This window comes from Macaca fascicularis, chromosome 16 (genome assembly GCF_037993035.2).
Source record: "Macaca fascicularis isolate 582-1 chromosome 16, T2T-MFA8v1.1".
In the NCBI taxonomy this organism is placed as follows: Eukaryota; Metazoa; Chordata; class Mammalia; order Primates; family Cercopithecidae; genus Macaca; species Macaca fascicularis.
This window is the reverse complement of record NC_088390.1, coordinates 82,005,820-82,025,751: the sequence shown is the minus strand read 5'-3', so window position 1 is coordinate 82,025,751 and position 19,932 is coordinate 82,005,820. Positions and strand designations below refer to the sequence as shown.

General features: G+C 58.4%; 1 protein-coding gene across 27 annotated transcripts in view; it reads right to left on the bottom strand.

Annotated features, from left to right (window-relative positions):
- The window catches only part of MYO15B (myosin XVB), a 37,586-nt gene that overhangs the window by 4,916 nt on the left and 12,738 nt on the right, over positions 1-19,932 (bottom strand). For 13 of the 27 annotated variants that reach the window (XR_010582013.2, XR_010582012.2, XR_012426161.1 and 10 more), the window contains 39 exons: positions 18,454-18,579; positions 17,421-17,498; positions 17,070-17,185; positions 16,938-16,983; positions 16,703-16,827; positions 14,731-14,848; positions 14,318-14,475; positions 11,968-12,061; positions 11,267-11,326; positions 10,584-10,641; positions 10,226-10,356; positions 9,345-9,440; positions 9,026-9,261; positions 8,764-8,942; positions 8,459-8,531; positions 7,914-8,075; positions 7,591-7,691; positions 7,425-7,501; positions 7,232-7,313; positions 6,937-7,035; positions 6,680-6,777; positions 6,397-6,588; positions 6,135-6,213; positions 5,852-5,971; positions 5,511-5,772; positions 5,335-5,422; positions 5,002-5,221; positions 4,324-4,436; positions 4,061-4,120; positions 3,022-3,097; positions 2,764-2,882; positions 2,437-2,555; positions 2,216-2,357; positions 1,879-1,990; positions 1,600-1,769; positions 1,045-1,196; positions 819-882; positions 658-727; positions 149-225 (listed from right to left, as the gene is read on the bottom strand). Coding sequence is in view for 20 of the 27 variants with exons in the window: in XM_065531994.1 (XP_065388066.1) it covers positions 149-225; positions 658-727; positions 819-882; positions 1,045-1,196; positions 1,600-1,769; positions 1,879-1,990; positions 2,216-2,357; positions 2,437-2,555; positions 2,764-2,882; positions 3,022-3,097; positions 4,061-4,120; positions 4,324-4,436; positions 5,002-5,221; positions 5,335-5,422; positions 5,511-5,772; positions 5,852-5,971; positions 6,135-6,213; positions 6,397-6,588; positions 6,680-6,777; positions 6,937-7,035; positions 7,232-7,313; positions 7,425-7,501; positions 7,591-7,691; positions 7,914-8,075; positions 8,459-8,531; positions 8,764-8,942; positions 9,026-9,261; positions 9,345-9,440; positions 10,226-10,356; positions 10,584-10,641; positions 11,267-11,326; positions 11,968-12,061; positions 14,318-14,475; positions 14,731-14,848; positions 16,703-16,827; positions 16,938-16,983; positions 17,070-17,185; positions 17,421-17,498; positions 18,454-18,579 (4,548 nt within the window). In the remaining 7 variants the exon portion in view is untranslated. Of the gene's footprint in view, positions 1-148; positions 226-657; positions 728-818; positions 883-1,044; positions 1,197-1,599; positions 1,770-1,878; positions 1,991-2,215; positions 2,358-2,436; positions 2,556-2,763; positions 2,883-3,021; positions 3,098-4,060; positions 4,121-4,323; positions 4,437-5,001; positions 5,222-5,334; positions 5,423-5,510; positions 5,773-5,851; positions 5,972-6,134; positions 6,214-6,396; positions 6,589-6,679; positions 6,778-6,936; positions 7,036-7,231; positions 7,314-7,424; positions 7,502-7,590; positions 7,692-7,913; positions 8,146-8,458; positions 8,600-8,763; positions 8,943-9,025; positions 9,262-9,344; positions 9,441-10,225; positions 10,357-10,583; positions 10,642-11,266; positions 11,327-11,494; positions 11,642-11,967; positions 12,064-14,317; positions 14,476-14,730; positions 14,849-16,702; positions 16,828-16,937; positions 16,984-17,069; positions 17,186-17,420; positions 17,499-18,061; positions 18,081-18,453; positions 18,580-19,932 lie in introns of those variants that run through there. The other 14 variants (XR_012426162.1, XR_012426163.1, XR_012426164.1 and 11 more) reach the window with 12 other exon arrangements.

Here is a 19,932-nt window from a genome sequence, read left to right as displayed (position 1 = left end):
GCTTCACAGCCACACCCGCTGCATGCAATGGGTGTTCAGTAAATAGTTTGGAATGATTTGAAGGACAGTGACCAAGAGAAGGGGATCTCCTTCAAGCCCAGACAGGAGGACAGGCACAGGTGCTGGGCGTCACACAGCCCAGGCTTACCTTTAGCAGTTCATAGAGCAGATCCATCTCATCCTTGCCCCGGGGCTTGGACTGGTCACCCATAAACCGCATCAGGGCTGCAGGCAGGATAAGAAACAGGGCACACAGCTGGGGCTGTGCTGGGGCTGGCCCCGGCTCATGCTGTTGCTGTGCAGGGACTTCACCTGCCATCTGATGCCTCACTCTCAAAATGCATGGATGCCAGCCAGGGTAGCTGGTTGCAGCTTGACTCATGGGGAGACTGAGGCTCCTGGGTACCCAAACCCCACACAGCACATAGCATCCTCTGGACCCATGGACTGCCTTCCAACCCCAGACTCCACACAACCCACAACCCTTGGGTGGGAGTAGTAGGCGGTGAGGGCCCTGGAGTCCAGGAGCCACCAGTGAGCTTCCCGGAGTTGGCAGACTGGGATGGAGCCAGGCAGAGCTCAAGGAGATAAAGGGACCAGACACCCAGGTCCATGGCACTGCAGACATGGGGACCCAGGATGCCCATGGCCACTCACCCAGGAAGCTGGCCACAGCCAGCTTGTTCACGTCATCACTGAGGCTGAGGAGCGACTCCTGAATGGGAGCCTGTGGCCAAAGAGAGGAGGCTGTGGGTCTGGGGGCTGCGGGGGTCAGAGGGCAGATCCATGGGCCAGATACCTCCCTGCCTCTCCCTCACCTTGGTGTACTGCACCAGGCTGTCTGTGTCCTTCCCTGTAGCACCTTCATCTGTCTGGCCCGGCCTGTGGGGGGCAGGGGGAGACAGCCCAGCTTGTTTGGCCCTCCTGCCCTCATCCCAGCCAGCCAGGCTGGGCTAAGAGCACAGCCTAGTGGTTCAGAGCAGGGCGCGCTCTCTTGGGAAGACTGAGGATAGACAGGCACAGGGGTCGGCCCAGTGCACTCACAAGGCCTGGGACTTCCGGAAGTAACGCAGGGCGAATTCCTGCATGGTGTAGTTGTGGGAGTCGGTGGACAGAGAGGCATAGGACACAGAGGAGGGCAGGCTGGTGGCCTCCGAGTCGTCACTGTGTGCCTGGCTCCAAGGGTGGGCAGGGCGCTGGGAGCACAAGAAACCTGGTGCCACCTGAGTGTCCAGTGCCCTGTCCCAGGGGTCCTGCCCCAGCCCCATCCCTCCCCAGCCAGACACCAAAGGAGCAAGACCGGAAGCCAGGAAAGTGAAGAGCTGTTTATTAAGCATCTGCTAGGGCAGCATTGAACTAAGTGCCACACGGGACCCAAGAGCAGCGCCCAGCCCAGCCCTGCCCTGCCCTGCCTGCAAGGAGTGCACAGTCTTGCTGGAGAGACAAGGCGAGCCATCAGGAGGGGGCAGAGGGGCAGCCACAGGAGACGGACAGCAGGGTGGTCCCACTGCATGGCAGCCTCGGGAGCGGTCAAACCCCTTTCCTTCCTCAGTCTCAGGCAGGCCTTGCCTGTGGTTCTCCTTCTGCCATCTTCCTCACCTCTGAGGCCCTGTCCCACCGAGCCAGCCCTGGTTCCCCGTTGGACAGCTGACCCTTGTGCCAGCCACTCCTCTGCTCCTTGGAGAAGGAAAAGTCGGGAGCGGCAGCCGGCTGCACTATGTCCACAGGAAAGAGTCCGGAACGGCCCCCGGCAGAGCCAAACTGCCAGCCTGGAAGGCACCCAGGGATGTGGCTCACCCGCCGGACCCTCCGCCCCTAGGCAGCCTCTGCCAAGTGGATACCCTCCCTGTGTGAGCCCCTGCCAGCCTGTGGCGATACCTGGCTCCAGGGTGGCCACCGGCAGCAGCTTGATGAGGTCCCCACGGTGGAAGCTGAGGAGGCTGCAGTTGTCAGTGATGTAGCTGCGCAGGGCGATGACATAGCCAGAGTCCTGCGGGCAAGCGGGTGAGGGCCTGGAGCAGGGAGCCTGCCTGCGCCTCCCTGTCCTGCCTTCCCACCTGCTCCCCCTGCTGGCCTCCCCCTCCACCTAGCACCCCAGACTTCCAGGGATTTAGCCCAAACTCCCAGCCCCTGCCCCCACAGGGAAGACGGACGGGGAGATGCAGCATCGGTGAGGGCTGCCCGCCCGGCCTCCCAACCCGCACCCCACACTTGCCTTCTTAAGCTCACTGAGGAACAGCTTAACCAGCGCCTCGATGGCCCTTGCCCGGGCTGTGTGCAACACCAGCTGCTCGCTCTTCAACGACAGCTGCAGGGTGGAGCTGCCCCGGCACTCCACACCCAGCACCTCTGCAAAGCTGCGCAGGGGCCGGGCATGAGCTGGGGTCACCTTGCCACCTGCCCCCACCTCTAGCCCAGGGTCGTGGGCCAGCACACCTGTATGAGCAGAGAATCTTCAGCTGGTGTGGGCGGAGGCTGGAGGCTTGGGTCACCTTGAGCAGTCGCAGCCCGCGGTGGGACACGGCTAGCAGCTGCACATCGCTGCCACTCTCACCCTACAGGAAGGTGGTGGGTCTCAGGCAGGCTCCTGGGTCCCGCTACTGCCCAAGATGCCCTGGAGCTGCCCAGGGCCAGTGGCTGGGCTTTGTCCTTCCCCTGGCGCCTGCCCCCCAGCTCTCCTGCTTGTGGAGGGTCCGTGCCCATGCACCCCAGGATCCAGGCTGGGGGCCTGGCATCCCAACTCCCTACCCCAGCGCCACTGACCGAGACAGGAAAGAAGCGGGAGAAGTAATTGGCCCAGTTGTCCCGAGCAGCCACCACGATGCGCTTCTTGACGCCGTCTTCAGTGGTGCTGAGAGAATCCAGGTCCACCTCCAAGTCTCCTGTGGGCAGGAAGGACCCGGGCTGTCCTCTGCTCACACAGAGGGGGCTCTAGAGTTTGCTCCCATGCTGCTCCCTCCTTCAGGGCAGGCGCAGCCCCCAGCACTCAAGCTCCCAACTCCACAGTCCCTGGACCCATACCCAGCAGGTCTTTCATTTTCCGTCGCTCATCCTGGGAAATCCGGATACAGGACTCGGAGAAGGTGTCCCGCAAGATCTGGGGGCAGAGCTAGGTAGTCACCACTGGGTCCTGAGACAGAGCCCACCCCCAGAGCAGCCATCAACATGCATGAAGGAAAAGCTGGGGAGGTTGATGGAGGGCGCCCTGGCCCCCGTGGCCTGTATGCTAAGCAGAAGGCCTAGGTGGGGCAGGGAGGGACGGAGGGCTTGGGCCACCTCCATTCACAGGTCTCACATGTCCCCTCCCCTGCAACTGCCAGCCCTCCCTTTTCACCCACTGCCCAGAGACCCCATGGTAACTGCCCCTGGGTCAGCCCAGATATATGATTGTTCGGGGCAGAGGGCGGCTGCTACTGCAGAATCTGGGGGAACAGAGGCTCACTCCTGGGAGCGTTCAGAGGTGGCAAAGTCACAACTATTTATTAAGTATCTATTGCATGCTAGAGCCTGTGTTGTGCACTGTACACACTTTACTTTTCATCTTTATCTATAAAACTAGGTGAATAATGGTCCCTACTTCTTCTTCTTGTTGTTGTTGAGACACAGTCTCGCTCTGTCACCCAGGCTGGAGTGCAGTGGCACAATCTCGGTTCACTACAACCTCTGTCTCCCGGGTTCAAGCAATTCTCCTGCCTCAGCCTCCCAAGTAGCTGGGATTACAGGTGTGCACCACCATGCCTAATTTTTGTATTTTTAGTAGAGACGGAGTTTCACCATGTTGGCCAGGCTGGTACCGAACTCCTGACCTCGTGATCCACCCGCCCTGGCCTCCCAAAGTGCTGGGATTACGGGCGTGAGCATCGCACCTGGCCATGGTCCCTACTTTTTAGGGATGTTGTGAAGATTCAATGAAGGCAGGGCTGGGCACACAAGAAGTGGCCCCTAGTGCTGGCTGCCAACATGCCCTACGTGGTGTTAACCTGGCCCAGCCATTAGACAAAGAGCACCAGGGATGCTGCCTCTACAGATGTCTCAGGCTGGCAGGTGGGCCAGCTCTCACCTGCTCACAGAGCAGCCGCAGGTAGTAGGGATGGCTCAAGTTCTCCCGTGGGTAGAACACCTGGAGGAGGGCACAGAAGGGCAAAGATCGGTGGGTCTGGTGCCTCTGCCTAGCCAGCCTCTGCCCTCCCAGGCCTGGAAAATCAGCCTTGAGATGGTGGGCTGTGGGGAGGGGATGCTGGGGTTCCAGACTGGGACACACAAAGCCTGCCGCCTCCCTGCCAGCCCAAAGAGGCCAGGCCAAGGCCCCACCCTCATGCCCACCTCCTTGCGTAGGAACAACTTCCAGGGCTTGCCAGTGTAGGAGAAGCACACGCTGCCAGAGGGCGCGAGTAGCTGGGTGGAAACGCCCTGGTCCTCCATGGGCTGTGTCAAGCCTGGCAGGGAGGAAGGGGTGAGGAGCCTCAGCGAGGGGCTTCAGAGCCAGAGTGATGGGGGCACGGGAGGGAAGACCTTTGTCCCCAAGAACCCGCCAAGGGCCCAGCTCTCTCAACCTCCAGCTGCCTTACTCCTTCCACGGCACCATCTCCTGCCTCTATTTCTGGCCCTAAACTTTCTCTGGAGTCCCTGAGACTCGTGGGCCCTCTAAGACCATGTCAGCCAGGACCACTAACTTCCTCACAGAGCTGTCGGGTATGTGTCAGGGATAACACCCTGTGTGTGATACCACTGACTCCTCCACAGAGCCGTCAGGTATGTGTCAAGGACAACACCCTGTGTGTGACAGCCTCTCAATGACAGCCTCAAAGATGCCCAGGCCCTGCCCTGGGTAGGAACACGGAAGCTGGGACTCCTCAGCTACATATGGCTCCAAAGTCCAGAAGCCCAAACAGCTGGCCTCAGCCACACCAAAATGCCTTCAACCCTGGGCACCAAGAGTCTGTGCGAACCCTGCCTCTGCCCCAGTGAAGCCCACGGCGCAGGGGAAGTGTGGTTCCTTACAACGACGCTCGGCTGAAAGGGTCCCTGGGTCCTCGGGCAGAGGCAGTGGTGGCGCTGGTGGAGGTGGGGGTGTCTGGGCAGTGGGCAGCTTCTGGCCAAAGAGGTCCAGAAGGGGCCCCTGCTTTTCCTTGATGGAACTAGAGGGCCCAAGCTGTAGTGGGGCCTTGGGTCGAGGAGCCACAGCTGGTGGGGGGCCCTTTCCTGGGCTGGAGGACAGCATCTGGGGGGATATAGAGAAAGCACACGGGCTGATTCACAGCACAAGGCCAAGTTCACCCAGTGAACTTGGGCTCCCCAGTGCACACTCTCAGGGGGACAGGTTGGGGTGCTCACCGGCGGGGACGAGTGGGCACCGTTGATACCCAGCTTGGCCAGAGCCTCGTCCTTGGGGTCGATTTTCTTCAGGAAAGTTTTGGGAGGCCTCGTGGGAGAAGCAAGAGGTCACTAAGTTCATAGGGTGATTCCCTGAGGAGCAGGACAGCCCTGGCCACCTCCCCCTGGGGGCCCACCTGGATGGCTGCACAGGCACAGGCACGGGGCCCGGGCGGCTCTGGTACATGCGGATGATGTTGCCAATTTCCCTGCTGGGTTGTGGCCGCTTGGGCTTGGGGTCTGAGCTGCGCACCACGATCCCCCTGCCTTGGGCTGGCCCTTGGCCACCGCCCTTGGCCGCTGTCTCCTTGACTGGCTCAGCCTCAGCCTCTTTTGCAGCTTTGGCCCCACCTTGCTTCAATGGCTTCTTCATGATGGGGGGAGGAGGAGGGGACGGCACTGACCAGGAAAACAGGAAAGACCGTCAAACGCTGTGCAGAGCCACAGGAGCCCCAGGCCCTGCCCAGCTCCCCACAACCTGCTCTTGTTTCCACTTCTTGCTCCTCCTGCTCCTCCTCCTCCTCCTCCTGCGCCTCCCCCTGGGGGATCTGGACCTTGGCGGGAGGCTTCACCGTCCTCACTGTGATCTGCGGCTGTCCTGCAAGTGTCCAGATGGCCTTCAAAGTTACCACACTAGCCCAGCTGGGCTCCTGGATGGGCCGCACCAACTCCGGGGAGCAGAGCACACCTCACCCTCCCTGGCCCAGGCTAGGGGCACTGGCCGTGTTTCTACAGGGGCCTGCCGCCCCAAGTGCCCTCACCCATCTTCTGGAAATAGTTCCGTTTCTGCTGGAAGCTCTTGGGCTGACAGGGCCTGTCTTCAGCCTCCTCGGAGGTCTCCTGGCAGGAGCAGAAGTGAGTGGCAGCTCAGCCAGCCTGGATGCCACACTCGCCACACCCCTCGGGTCCCTAGTCCTGGGCCAGTAGCCTCTTCCCTGCACTTGCCTACTCACCCTGCCCATGTCCCCTGCCCCTGCAGCCCCCACCCCACACCCCTTCCTGAGGACACGGTCACCTCCTCACCCTCAGGCAGCCACCCTCTGATTCCAGGTCATGCTGTGGCTTCTCCAGGGGTGTGGGGGGCTTCCTGGGCTTGGAGGTGATGGCTGAGGGTGAGGCCTGGGACGCCGCCTCGGAGGCCCGAGCCTGCCGCTGCCGCTGCTGCGTCTGCTGCTCCAGGGACAGGGTCATGGCCTGAGCTGTCATCTGCTGGGCCTGAAGCAGGAGGAGCAGCTGGTTCAGACCCTCATCCCCGAGCCATAGACCTCCCTCCACCAGGTAGCCCCAGGGCCCTGCCAGCACTCACCAGGATCAGTGCCTGCTGGTTGATGAAGTTCTGCTGCTGGATGGCCAGCTGCCCTGCGTCCAGGCTGGGAAGCGGCGGCTGCGGCGGCACCACCATGGCTGTGAGGGCGGCAGGCGGCCAGAGCGGTGGGCACCATGGCCAAAAGCTCTCCGCCCACTGTGCACTCAGGACTCCTAGCAGGACCCTCCCTCCTCCAGTCCCAGAGCTGGTGACTGCTCTCCTGAGAAGGGACTCTGGTGCCCCCAGCCCAGCCTTACCTGGCATGGCAGGGACTGTGCCCATTGCTGGCATCATGGGCATGGGTGCAGGGACCATGCCTGGCTGGTATCCAGGCATCTGAATCATTCCTGGGTACACTGAGGGAACACGCCCACCCCGTCAGTCCCTGCCTGGACCCACATGCCACCTCCCTCCAGCCCCAGACACAGAGAAGAGCATCAGGCACCAGGGAGCTGGCCAGGGCACCGATCACCATTGCCAGAGAGGTCCCAGGCCATGCCTGCCATGCTGCCGGGCCCGGAGGCCCTGGGTGAGGAATCAGCCCTCACTCACCCATGGGGTACCCCTGCTGCGTGGGCCCAACGGCGCCCCCTCCCTTCATGCGGCTGCTCAGAGCCCAGCTTTGTTCCAGATCCTGAAGGGACAGTGGTCACAGGTCAGAGTGAGAGCCCTGAGAAAAATGGAAGGGGCAGCAGAGACCCTGGGGGGTTGGGGCAGGGTTATGCAGCGGCTGTGCTGGACTCACACTGAGGCCGGAGGACATCACTGGCTGGAAGATCTGGTCCAGGAAGCCGTCCAGGCTCCCTGATCTCTGGACCTCCCCTGTGGGGCAGGGAGAGGGTTGGTGCCACGGCCTGGGGCATGGGGCTTCCCATGCTCTGCCAACCTCCATGTGCCCACTCCAGCCTTACCTGTGTGGTCCCTGCTGGGCAGCGTTGGGGCTGGACCTGGAGGGGGTCCTGGGGGCAGTGAGGGGGCCTGGATGCCAGGGGCAAGGGGAATGGCCTCGGTTCTGCAGGAAACAGGATCTAGTTAAGGGGGTGGCCAAAGCTGAGGATCACCCAGGCTAGGGCAAGAGGTAGGAGCTGCTGTGGGGGTCGCCCCATGGTTGGGAGGAGGCTGGGTGGGAGGGCTGGGCCTGTGGCAGCTCCTATAAACCCCTGGGTGTGGCAGGGTGGCTGTGGGGTTCCCCAGCAGGAGCAGGCCAGGAGAGCAGTGCCTGGGTGGCACTTACGAGCCAAGAGGAGTGATGGGGTAGCTGTGGGGAGCAGCTGGGTCCCCCAGGTCCTCAGTCTGGCTGATTAGGTCCAGCACAAAGTCGCAGCCAGCCAAGTCCTGCCATGTGTCCCTGGAATGCAGTGACACGGACCAGCCCCGGGGAGGCACCTCCAGGCCTCTGGGTGGGAGGGGAGCAGTCAGTGAGGCAGGCGGCCATCCAGAAGGGGCAAGGACCACAAGGCGGAGGACTGGGGAAGGGAGGGTGGCCCTGGAACCACCTGGTCCGGGACCCAGGTTGTCTCGGCAGCGGGGACTACTCCTCACCTCACGGCCCTCCATTTCCACAAGGGCTCCAGTGTGGGCATTTATTTTCTGATCTACTGAGTTAGAATCTGGGCCATGGGAGCTCCCATGCCCCTCATTTCTAATCTGCTCCTGGCTCCCCATCGCCATCTGCAGTCTGGCCCCTGCCCACCCCAGGGCACCTCCCCTCCCTGCCCCCGAGACTGGGGGCACAATGATCACTTTGGCCACACTGTCCCCCATCCCCGGTCGCCATACCTGCTCTGCAGGATCCACCCAGCCAGCTGCTCCCCGGTGGTCCAGGACTCCACCTCGGCTGAGTAGCACTCCTCTATAGGGGCGCGGGGGTCGGGGGCAAGAGTGAGGGACAGCAGGGTCCACCCTGACAGGAAGGGGCTGCTGTCCCCATGAGGGTTTCAAAAGCAGGACAGAGGGGAGAGAGAACAGGGTCACTGAGGACAGGGCAGCAGGAAGGCTGGGGCAGGAAGGGGTTCCGGGGAGGGCAAAGGGGTAGGGCTGGCCCCACTTCAGGCCTGGGAGGCGTCAACCGAGGCAGCCCTCACCGCTGAAGGTGAACACGTCCAGCGCCATGCGGCCCCGCCGCCATCCGGCCATCCACTCCAGCTGGGTTGGAGGGTGGGCCCGAGTGGCCCCTGGGGCCAACTGCGACTGCTCCAAGGCCCCCAGCAGCTTGTGCTGGCACAGCGCTGCCATGCCCCTGGGGGCCTGGTCAGACACGAACCTGCAGGGCAGGCACAGGCTGCAGTGGAGGCAGGGTGATCCAGCGACCCCACCTGCCAGGTCCCCACCTTCCAGGCCCCTTACTTGAGCAGCGGCTTCTGCAGGACAGGCAGTGGGGGAAAGGCGCTGAGCAGAACAGCCATGAGGGCCCAGCCCCGCTGGCTCTGCTGTTCGTCTGGGTTCTGCCATAGCTGGGCCACCAGCTGGCTGAAGAGCTCATTCCGCAGCCCTGGCCGGCACTGCCCCTGCCGCACCAGGTATGTGCCCATGGTCTGCCTCTGCCAGGACTCTAGGGATCCATCCCCCAGGAGCCGCAGCATCTGCCGACATAGCTGGGTAAGGACAAGACGTGCAGGGCTCCCAGGCGCCCATTCTGTCCCTTCTCCAATGTGTCACCACTCACCACTTTGTTGATGTCCAGGGCATGCTGAGGGTTCTCTCCGTCCAGCTGGGTTAGGGGCTTCACCAGTGGCTGCCCTGGCCTGGGCAGGGATGGCTCCTGCAAGGAAGGAGGGCTAGTCCACGCTCACCAGCTGTCAGACAGACCCAGGGGAGCCCCACCGGAGCAGGCACTTCGGGAGAGGCAGAGGGCTGGACAGAAATGCATCTTAATGCTGTTTTTTTTTTTTTTTTTTTCTTTTGAGGCAAGAGTCTTGCTCTGTCACCCAGGCTGGGGTGCAGTGGCACAATCTCAGCTCACTGCAGCCTCCACCTCCCAGGTTCAAGTGATTCTCCTGTCTCAGCCTCCTGAGTAACTGGGATTACAGGCACCTGCCATCATGCCCAGCTAATTTTTGTACTTTTAGTAGAGACTGGGTTTCACCATGTTGGCCAGGCTGGTCTCGAACTCCTGACCTCAGGTGATCCACCCGCCTCGGCCTCCCAAAGTGCTGGGATTACAAGCATGAGCCACCATGCCCGGACTGTATGTGCAGTTTTGAATCCTGCATTTGTATTTACTGCTGAAGTCTGGACAGTTTCCCTTGTCAATAAACATCGTTAAGGTCATGACTTCAAAAGCAGGGCACTACTGCAGGTACAACAAAGGTGTGGCATCGTGGATCTAAATAACTTCTCCCATCCAATAACACTGATAACACTCTATGGTGAGACATTTACATTCAACGGTTATTTTCAGAGCAATTCAGCGCTATTCACAGCCCTAAAGGCTGGGGAGGGAGGAGGGAAATAGCTGAAAGCAGGGGAAAAAACGCAGCTTCTGCCAGGCAGATGCTAACTCAGAATGGTGAGGCTAGTGGGAAGAGCTTAGGCCTGGGCACCTACCTGAAAGCCGATGGAGACGAAGCTGGAGAAAGGGAACCGGTCAATGTCTGGTGGGAGAGTCAGGCTGGGCCGGGCAGGAACCTCAGGGGGCAGGCACTCTGTGATGCTCCCAGCCAGGGCATCCTGATGGCCTGGGAACAAGCACCGGGAGGCAGCCCAGGAACACCCAGGTGTGGTACCTGGCCCTGGGACCACCTCCACCCCTCCCCACGAGCCATCAACCCCTGTCCACTGGGACCCAAGCAGTGAGCTTAGCAGAGCCTGGAGCATCAGAGGGAGGAACCACAAGGGACAGACACATCCCACGGTAAAGGGACTGGAGAGGGGGTCCTAACAAGAGGACACCAACAAGACTTACCTTCCGCCGTCTTCAGCATGACGGCCAGCTCAGCCGGAATCTCCAAGCGCCCCAGCTCCTGGCAGACGGGGCCCATTTACCCAGGATCCACAGGAGGGGCCTAGGGACCAGTGTCCATCCCCACACCCTTACCCCCAAGATTATAAACATCCCCTCCAGAGACCAAGTATTTTTTTTTTTTTTTTTTAATTTGAGACAGGGTCTCTGTCACCCAGGCTAGAGTGCAGTGGTGCGATCACGGCTCACTGCAGCCTTGACTTCCGAGGCTCAAGCTCAAGCGACCCTCCCGCCTCAGCCTCTTGAGTAGCTGAGACTACAGGCGTGTGCTACTGTGTCCAGCTGACTTTTACTGTTTTTGTAGAGATGTTACCCAGGCTGGTCTCAAATTCCTGGGCTCAAGCAATCCTCTCACCTCAGCCTCAAAGTGCTGGGATTACGGGTATGAGCCACCACGCCCAGGCAAAGACCAAGGATTCTAACCCTGGACACTCAAACAAACAGAGCCCCAAGGACCCTCTGAGGGAAACCAAGAGCCAAGGGCACCCAGGTCCTCTTCTCAGGAGGTGCAATGTCTGGCCCTGAGGGACAGGACCCATAGTAGCACCCTGGCAGCCCTCTAAGCCATCCCAGTCTCAGCAGGTTCATAGTCCCACGTAGAACCCCCCACCTTCCAGGCCACCTACCATGCTTGGCACTCTCTCCAAGGCCCTTTCGCTGCTGTGCCAGCCCTGCCAGTGCCCAAGCTGTTGGAGGAGATGTGGAAAGAGCTGATGCCTCCCATGTGAGTCACCTGGGGGCACCTCCCCAGCTCTGAAGTTCAGCTGTCCCCTCCTGCCCCTGGGAGGTTCTCAGCAAAGGAGTGAGAACAGATCAGGAGGGGTCAGCTACCCCTGGCCCTCCAGGGCCCTCACCAGCCTTAGCGCTGTGGGCGTCCGTGCCCATCTGCCAGGGCACCGGGAAGAGGGCAGGAAGAAGGGAAGAAATGGTCCCAGGGGACAAAGTCCAGGCAGGGAGGGGTCAGAGAGGGGGTAGCACGTGGGCATTGACCTTTGAGCTGCTTTATAGACCTCAGATGAGAGTTATCAGGCAAAAGCGGGGAGCGGAAGGGGCCCAGGGGAAGCCTGGAGAGGATGGGAACCCTAGGCAAGAGGGAAGAGCCAGGCCCTGGGGAGAGTGGGCAGGAATGGAAGAAGACAGCACCTTCCAAAGGCCCCAGCCTACCCCGGCCGGAGGGAAAAGGGATGAGTTCAAGGAGCACTGTGTCCAAAGCCACAGTCCTTGAGATGCTGGGCTGAGAGGGTCGATGCTGCTGGGATTTGGCCAGTTCGGCCAGCTCAGGCAGCCTGGCTTCTACCCTGAGCTGCCCCCCACCAAGCCCCTGTACCTGCAGTCTCTGCCGCCTCCGGAGCAGGGGCTGGGCCACCAGCAGGATGGTGTTCAGCTGTCCCAGAGCTGCCCGCCGCCGGAGGCACCGCTTCCTGGAGGCCGGGAGAGGGCGGGGGCAAAATGAAGAGTCCAAACTTATGCTTCCTGCCTGGCATTGGAATCCCCTAAGCCTGGACATTCATGTAAAAACTGACTTTGGACTAGAGAAGCCCTGGATGCTTCACAGAAACAACAGGAAAAGAATAGGCTACTTCAAAAGAAGAGCAAGGGTCGGGTGCAGTGGCTCATGCCTGTAATCGCAGCACTTTGGGAGGCCAAGGCGAGTGGATCACTTGAGGTCAGGAGTTCAAGACCAGCCTGGCCAACATGGCAAAACCCTGTCTCTACTAAAAATACAAAAATTACAGCACACCTGTAATCCCAGCTCCTCAGGAGGCTGAGGCATGAGAATTGCTTGAACCTGGGAGGCAGAGATTCAAGTGAGCCTAGATTGCGCCATTGTGCTCCAGGCTGGGTGACAGAGCAAGACTCAGTCAGGAAGGAATGAAGGAAGGGAGGAAGGGAGGGAGAAAGAAAGAGAGAAAAGGAAGAAAGAAAGACAGAAAAGGAAGAAAGAAAGAAAGAAAGAAAAAAAGAAAGAAAGAAAGAAAGAAAGAAAGAAAGAAAGAAAGAAAGAAAGAAAAGAAAGAAAGAAAGAAAGAGAAAGAGAGAGAGGAAGAAAGAGAAAGAAAAGAGAAAAAGAAAGAGAAAGAAAGAAGAAAGAGAGAAAGAAAGAAAGAGGAAGAAAGAGAAAGAAAAGAAAAGAGAAAAAGAAAGAGAAAGAGAAGAAAGAGAGAAAGAAAGAAAGAAAAAAGGAAGGAAGGAAGGAAAGAGAGAGAGAGGAGGAGGGAGGAGAGAGGGAGGGAGGGAGGAGAACAAGTAAATTGAGAGGCTGTTTAGCCTGAGGGATTAAGATCTGACTCTGACTCTGGGCCTAGACTACCTGCGTTCAGATCAGTTCCCCGTATGCACACTGACCAAAAAAAAAAAAAAAAAAAAAAAATCATTTCCCTTAGCTTGGCACGGTAGCTCATGCCTGTAATCTCAGCACTGTAGGAGGCTGAGGAAGGAGAATTGCTTGAGACTAGGAGTTCAAGACCAGCCTGGGCAACATAGCAAGACCTCATCTCTACAAAAAAGATTTTTAAAATTAGCCAGGCATGATGGTGTGTCCTTGTAGTTCTAGCTACTTGGGAGGCTGAGGTAGGAGCTATGATTGGGTCATTGCTCTTTAGCCTGGGTGACAGAGCCAGACCCTGTCTTGTAAAAAAAAAAAAAAAGAAGCAGAACTTATTAAAAAGTAACATCAGCCGGGCGCGGTGGCTCACGCCTGTAATTCCAGCACTTTGGGAGGCCGAGGCAGGCAGATCACAAGGTCAGGAGATCGAGACCACTGTGAAACCCCATCTCTACTAAAAATACAAAAAATTAGCCGGACGCAGTGGTGGGCGCCTGTAGTCCCAGACACTTGGGAGGCTGAGGCAGGAGAATGGCAGGAACCCAGGAGGCGGAGCTTGCAGTGAGCCGAGATCGCGCCACTGCACTCCAGCCAGGGGGACAGAGCGAGACTCCGTCTCAAAAAAAAAAAAAAAAAAAAAAAAAGTAACATCATTGGCCGGATGCAGTGTCTCATACCTTCATACCTGTATCACAACTGTAATCCCTGAACCTTGGGAGGCTGAAGTGGGAGGATCACTTGAGACCAGGAGCTAGAGACCAGCCTGGCCAACATGGTGAAACCCCGTCTCTACAAAAACACAAAAAAGGCCAGGCGTGGTGGCTCACGCCTATAATCCCAGCACTTTGGGAGACTGAGGTAGGCAGATCACAAGGTCAGGAGTTCGAGACCAGCCTGGCCAACATAGTGAAACTGTCTCTACTAAAAAATCTCAGCTACTTGAGAGGCTTGAACCCGGGAGGCAGAGGTTGCAATGAGCTGAGATTGTGCCATTGCACTCCAGCCTGGGCAACAAGAGCAAAACTCCGTCTCAAAAAAAGAAAAAGAAAAGAAAAGAAAAGAAAAAAAGATTGTTCCCACAGTGTGGAAAACAGACTAGAAAAGAGAATGATAAAGGAGTCAGGACCATAGGTTCAGGTGGCCTCAGCAGGTAATGAGTTTCTCATGACTGGGGTATTCAAGCAGAGGCTGCATGGGTATGGGGGGAATGCCGTCAAGGACAGTCACATGCCGATGGGGCAGGATGACTTGCCCTGAGGCACTATGTTTCCCCAACCTTGCCCCACCACCTGGAGGATGAGCCCACGGCCTCACCACACCCACTTCAGCCCTGGCTCCAATGCTTGCAGACCTGGCCTGGAACCCACGCATGCGAGCCTGCATCCGGGGCAGGACGCGCTGGCGGGAGATGCAGGTGTGGAAGCTATGGTGCAAGTTGACCAGGGCCTGGGAGCGCTGCTGGTCCCGGAGCTCCTCCAGCCGCTGCCAGCCCTGCTCCTGCAGCAGGACCTGTGGGCAGAGGTGCAGGCTGTAGGCAGCAGCCAGGAGCCAGCCCCGCCTGCTCTCCTTCTCTGGTCTCAGCCTCTTCCCTTCCAGCCAAACCATTTGTTCTTCTGGGGTGCTGGGGCCAGCCTGGCACCCAGTCCTTCTGTCTCCCACCACTTGGATGGATCCCCAAATCCTGGGTTTGTCCCTTTGGGCCCAGACTGCATCTCTCCTTTCCCATTCATGCTGCCCTCTGCACACAGGGATACACACACCCACCTTGGTGGCTCCGAGGTGACAGAGAGGTGATTCGGCCCCCAGCACCTGGCTCAGGATGGTACCACACTTCTCCCGGTCAGAGAGGCCTTCCTGCCCTTCCGACCCCAGGGCCTGGAACCTGCTCCAAGGATGAAGCCGAGGTCAGAATAGCCAGAACCTCCTTTTACACTTTTTTTTTTTTTTTTTTTTTTTTGAGACAGAGTTTCGCTCTTGTTGCCCAGGCTGGAGTGCAATGGTGCAATCTCGGCTCACCACAACCTCCACCTCCCAGGTTCAAGTGATTCTCCTGCCTCAGCTTCCTGAGTAGCTGGGATTACTGGCATGCGCCACCATGCCCGGCTAATTTTGTATTTTTGGTAGAGATGGGGTTTCTCCATATTGGTCAGGCTGGTCTTGATCTCCCGACCTCAGGTGATCCGCCTGCCTCGGCCTCCCAAAGTTCCGGGATCACAGGCGTGAGCCAGCGCGCCCAGTCCTTTCACACTTGCTGTGCGACACCCTGAGCCCCTTGGTATTTATTCCATTTCTAGATCATTAAAAAAATTTGGAAGTTGCCTGCTCTATGCCAGGTGCTCAGCTGGGTGCCGAGACACTGCAGTGAACTTGGGCAGGGAGGGCCTCTGTGCTGGAGCTCAGGGGGAAAACAGGTGAACACGGTGTGCCCAGGAGGCATGAGGGCTGGTTCTGGGCTACGGGAGCAACAGGAATGTGGTTCCCAAGGCCTTAGTCTCCTTGCCACCCAACACAGTGGGTCTCAAGGCAAGTTTGTGGGAGGGAGGGAGGGATGTGGGAGGGAGGGAGGGGTGTGGAAGGGAGGGAGGGGTGTGGAAGGGAGGGAGGGGCATGGCAGGAAGGGGTGGGTGGGGGAGTGTTGAAGGACACTTCACAGGTCCAGATCGTGGTACCAGTTTGGCTCAATGGACACTCAGTAGTTAGTCCATACCAAGAAAGCACTCTGCAGGTTCTGCGGACACATGGGTGACAGTCTGTGGTCACGGGATGCCACAGTGCATCAGGGAATGGTACAGATCAGCAGACCTGGTCTGTGCTGGGTGGAGAGTTGTACCTCGAAGCTCCTCTCACCCAGCTTCCGGGCTCAGGGCTTCTTGTTGGAGGTGACAATTGCCGTAGCTGATAGGTTTCCAGATGGCAGAGACTGAACATGCTCCGCCCTGGAGCTTCTCAGGATCTGACTCAAGGCTGGGCACACCCATCCCTACTGCCTGCCTTCGGCTCAGTCCCCCAACCAGGCCATCCCCATTGCCAAGGCCATCACAGGCTAAGGAGGTCCGCAGAGCCCCGGGGTGAAGCTGCTGTTCCTAGCAACCGCCACCTCCCTTCTGGGCAGCCACCAGCCCAGCTCGGCTGGACATCAACGAGAAGTGACTCCACCTGCCCACTCTGTCCCTGTCCTTGGGGGAAACTCCAGCCCTTCAGAGGATTCCCAAGAGGTCATCCAGTCAATAGCCAAAGGCCAGATAGGCAAACAACAAAACAGACAATGTCACCAGCTTTTCTCGAGGTTTCTGAACTCCGGGAACAAAGCCGCCTCCGGGTTCCGGGCAGCTCCGTGTGCCACCCCGCCCCTCCTGCCCTTCTGAAAGGCTCTTTTCTCACTCCATCCCCCCTCCCATCTCACTGCTTCAGCCTGCACTTCCTGGACAGCTGCCGTGGGTATTAGACTGTGAGCCCCGCCCAGGGCAGGTACTGCTCCCACCTCATCTCTGGTGCCCAGGGAATCAGCACAGGAAAGGTTTGCAGAGAGGAGGAGAAATGATGAATGGTCGAAGAGAGTGAGATGGAGAGAGAGAGAGAGAGAAAGAGGATGAGAGGACGAGGAGACAGAGGGAGGGTTGGGGGCTAGGCCCAGTCCTGGGCAGAGTGAGTCCATCTCCAATCGGAAGGACCCCCAGGGCTGCCGGTCACTCCCGGGGCCTCCTTGTCAGTCCTGCCCTGAGGTGCTGGGCCCCACCTGGCCAGGAAGGCCCCAAAGGGCACACGCACGGGGAAGTTGGCACTGCGGGTGCCCACGGCCTCCAGTATGGCTGCCTGGTGCAGTTGCTCTGTCACATGTCCCACGTCAAAGAGGCCTGGAAGCTGTGGCCACAAGACAGAGCCAAAGACAGCTGGAGTCAAGGGGCCTGGAGCTGTGCGGAGGGAGGTGCAGGGCGGGGGAGGGTCCCGAGGCCAGTTGCTGGGGAGCTCACCTTTCCAGGGTTAGGGTTGAGGCATTGGATGAAATAGACATGGCTCCTGATGAGGGAAAGGGGGGTCACTTGGGCACAGACCAGTGCCCCATATAACTCCCTGGGGTCTGGTATGGCTGCCGCTGTTCTCACCTGCCCAGCCGGGCTATGAGGTCCCCCAGGGCCTGCTGGAAGCGAGAGGCCAGCGTGGGTCTGCCTCGTCCTCCCCTGGACTGGGGCTCTGCCTCCTGGAACAGGCTGCCCACCAGCTGTGGGGGTGAAGAGCTGAGCCAGCTGGCTGCTGGGGCCTGCCCATCCACCCTGCAGCCCAGGAGAGCCAGAATGGGCCAGCCCTTAGCATCCAGACCCTGGCAAGCTCAGCCCATGGCCCAAGGTGCCACAGACTTGAGGGCCAACCCTTGGGCAAGAGCACTCAGGGGGAAAAAGACAGAATTAGGGGAAAAAGTATGGAGCAGGTGGGGGCCTGGAAGGGCAGATGGGCACCTGGAGCTGGCTCTGGCCAAGCATCTCCACCACGGCAGGGTCCAGCTGATCCCGGTTTCTGTTTAAAAACTTGTGAACCTACAAGAGACCATGCAGGTGGGGAGGGAAACGGAGAAAGGGAGGGGAGCAGGAACCAAGGAGGGGAGGCTGGGTATGGAGGAGAAGAATCTACCCTCTCCCCAAGTGACCTGAAAGGCTGCCTTGGTGATTTTCCAGTCCTTTAGCTAGCCATGGAATGTCACTGGACTTTCCATTCCACTCCATGGAAAGGTCCAGTCCCCAGCAATACCCCACTCTCCCCACTGGGGCTTTAACCTGTACTAGTCAATAGCTTGACTAGACAAGAATGTTGCCTGCCTCTCCACGTTAAAGCTTTTTTGATTTACATTTTTCTAGCTTTCTTGAACTCCTTGTATTTCTTTTTTGGGGGGCAACTCCTGGGTAGTTTGTAGTTTTTCTTCTCCAAGTCAAGTGTGCCATCTCCTTCAGGGAGAACTGATTCTCCCTCCTGTCCTTCCCTTTATTCCAGCCCCCACTCCCCCATCCCCAGTGCCTCTCCTCCTGGGGTAGGCATGCGTGCAGCTTCTTGGTAGGCATAGAACTCAGAAGGGGGAGAGGAAGTTCATTCAGTGAGCACCTACCCTGTGCCAGGCACCTGCCAGGCCATCTCCACATTAGTACATCTAAACCTCACAGCAATGCCAGAGCTTAGGTCTCCAAGCCCATTTCACAGGTGAGGAAATGGAGGCTCAGAAGGTGAAGTAAACTGCCAAGGTCATCAGGTCCCAGGCTTGTGCTCTGCCCACTTGTCTGGAGGGCCCCAAGGCTTCCACTCCCTGACCCCATTATTGTCACCTAGAACTCAGTAAACCATGCTCAGAACTGGGCAGGGCCCATGGCTCAGGCAGGGGCAGGTGTCCAAGCCTTGCAAGGGGCCTCCCCACACCCACTCCTCTCCGCTGTTGGGTGACTCAGCTTGGGAGGGGACACTGCCCTCGCTGATTCACCCTGGTCTGTCCCTGAGGCCAGGTACCTGGTAGGTGACAGTCCCTGCATAATGTTGCACAGTGAACACGGGCAGGGGCAGCCGGGGCTTGGCATAGCTGGGGTGGTCACCATGGTGATAGTGGCTCTTCTGGAGGAAGGTGTGGTCCGTGGCCTAGGAGAGGAGCCATGCGCTCCCTTCACGCCTCTGCACAAGCTGTCCTTGCCTGGATGGTGCCCTCTCCCGGTGAGCACGAGTACTGCCTACACTGACTATAAGGGTAGGTTTGGCTACCCTTATAGTAGCTTTGGAGGCTGAAGTGGTCGGATCGTTTGAAGTTAGGGGTGTGAGATCAGCCTGGGCAACATAGTGAGATCCCGTCTCTACAAAAAATTTTAAAATTGGGCCGGGCGCGGTGGCTCACGCATGTAATCCCAGCACTTTGGGAGGCCGAGGCAGGCAGATCACAAGGTCAGGAGTTTGAGACCAGCCTCGTCAACATAGTGAAACTCCATCTCTACTAAAAATTAAAAAAAATTAGCCGGGCATGATGGCAGGCGCCTGTAATCCCAGCCACTCAGGTGGCTAAGGTAGGAGAAGCACTTGAACCCGGGAGGTGGAGGTTGCAGTGAGCCAAGATGGTGCCATTGCACTCCAGCCCAGGGGACAGTGTGAGACTCCACCTCAAAAAAAAAAAAAAAAAAAAAAAAAATTAAGAATTAGCTGGGTGGGGCCAGGCGCGGTGTCTCATGCCTGTAATCCCAGCACTTTGGGAGGTTGAGGCAGATGGATCACCTGAGGTCAGGAGTTCAAGACCAGCCTGGCCAACGTAGTGAAACCCTGTCTCTACTAAAAATACAAAAAAAAAATTAGCTGGGCATGGTAGCTTATGCCTGTAATCCCAGCTACTCAGGAGTCTGAGGCAGGAGAATCGTTTGAACCTGGGAGGTGGAGGTTGCAGTGAACCGAGACCGCACCATTGCACTCCAGCCTGGGCAACAAGAACCAAACTCCATCTCAAAAAAAGAAAAAAAAAGAAAAAAGTAAAATTAGCTGGGAGGAAGGAATGATTGAGACCAGGAGCTTGAGGCTGCAGTGAGCTATGGTGGTGTCACTGCACTCCAGCCTGGGTGAGAGTAAGACCCCATTTCTAAAATAAATAAATAAATAAGTACAAAAAAAAAAAGAAAAGAAAAGAGGCCGGGCGCGTTGGCTCAAGCCTGTAATCCCAGCACTTTGGGAGGCCAAGGCGGGTGGATCACGAGGTCAGGAGATCAAGACCATCCTGGCTAATACGGTGAAACCCCGTCTCTACTAAAAAAATACAAAAAGTTAGTCGAGCATGGTGGTGGGCGCCTGTGGTCCCAGCTACTCGGGAGGCTGAGGCAGGAGAATGGCACGAACCCGGGAGGCGGACGGAGCCTGCAGTGAGCCGAGATCGCGCCGCTGCACTCCAGCCTGGGCGACAGAGCTAGGCTCCGCATCAAAAGAAAGAAAGAAAGAGAAAGGAAGGAAGGAAGGAAGGAA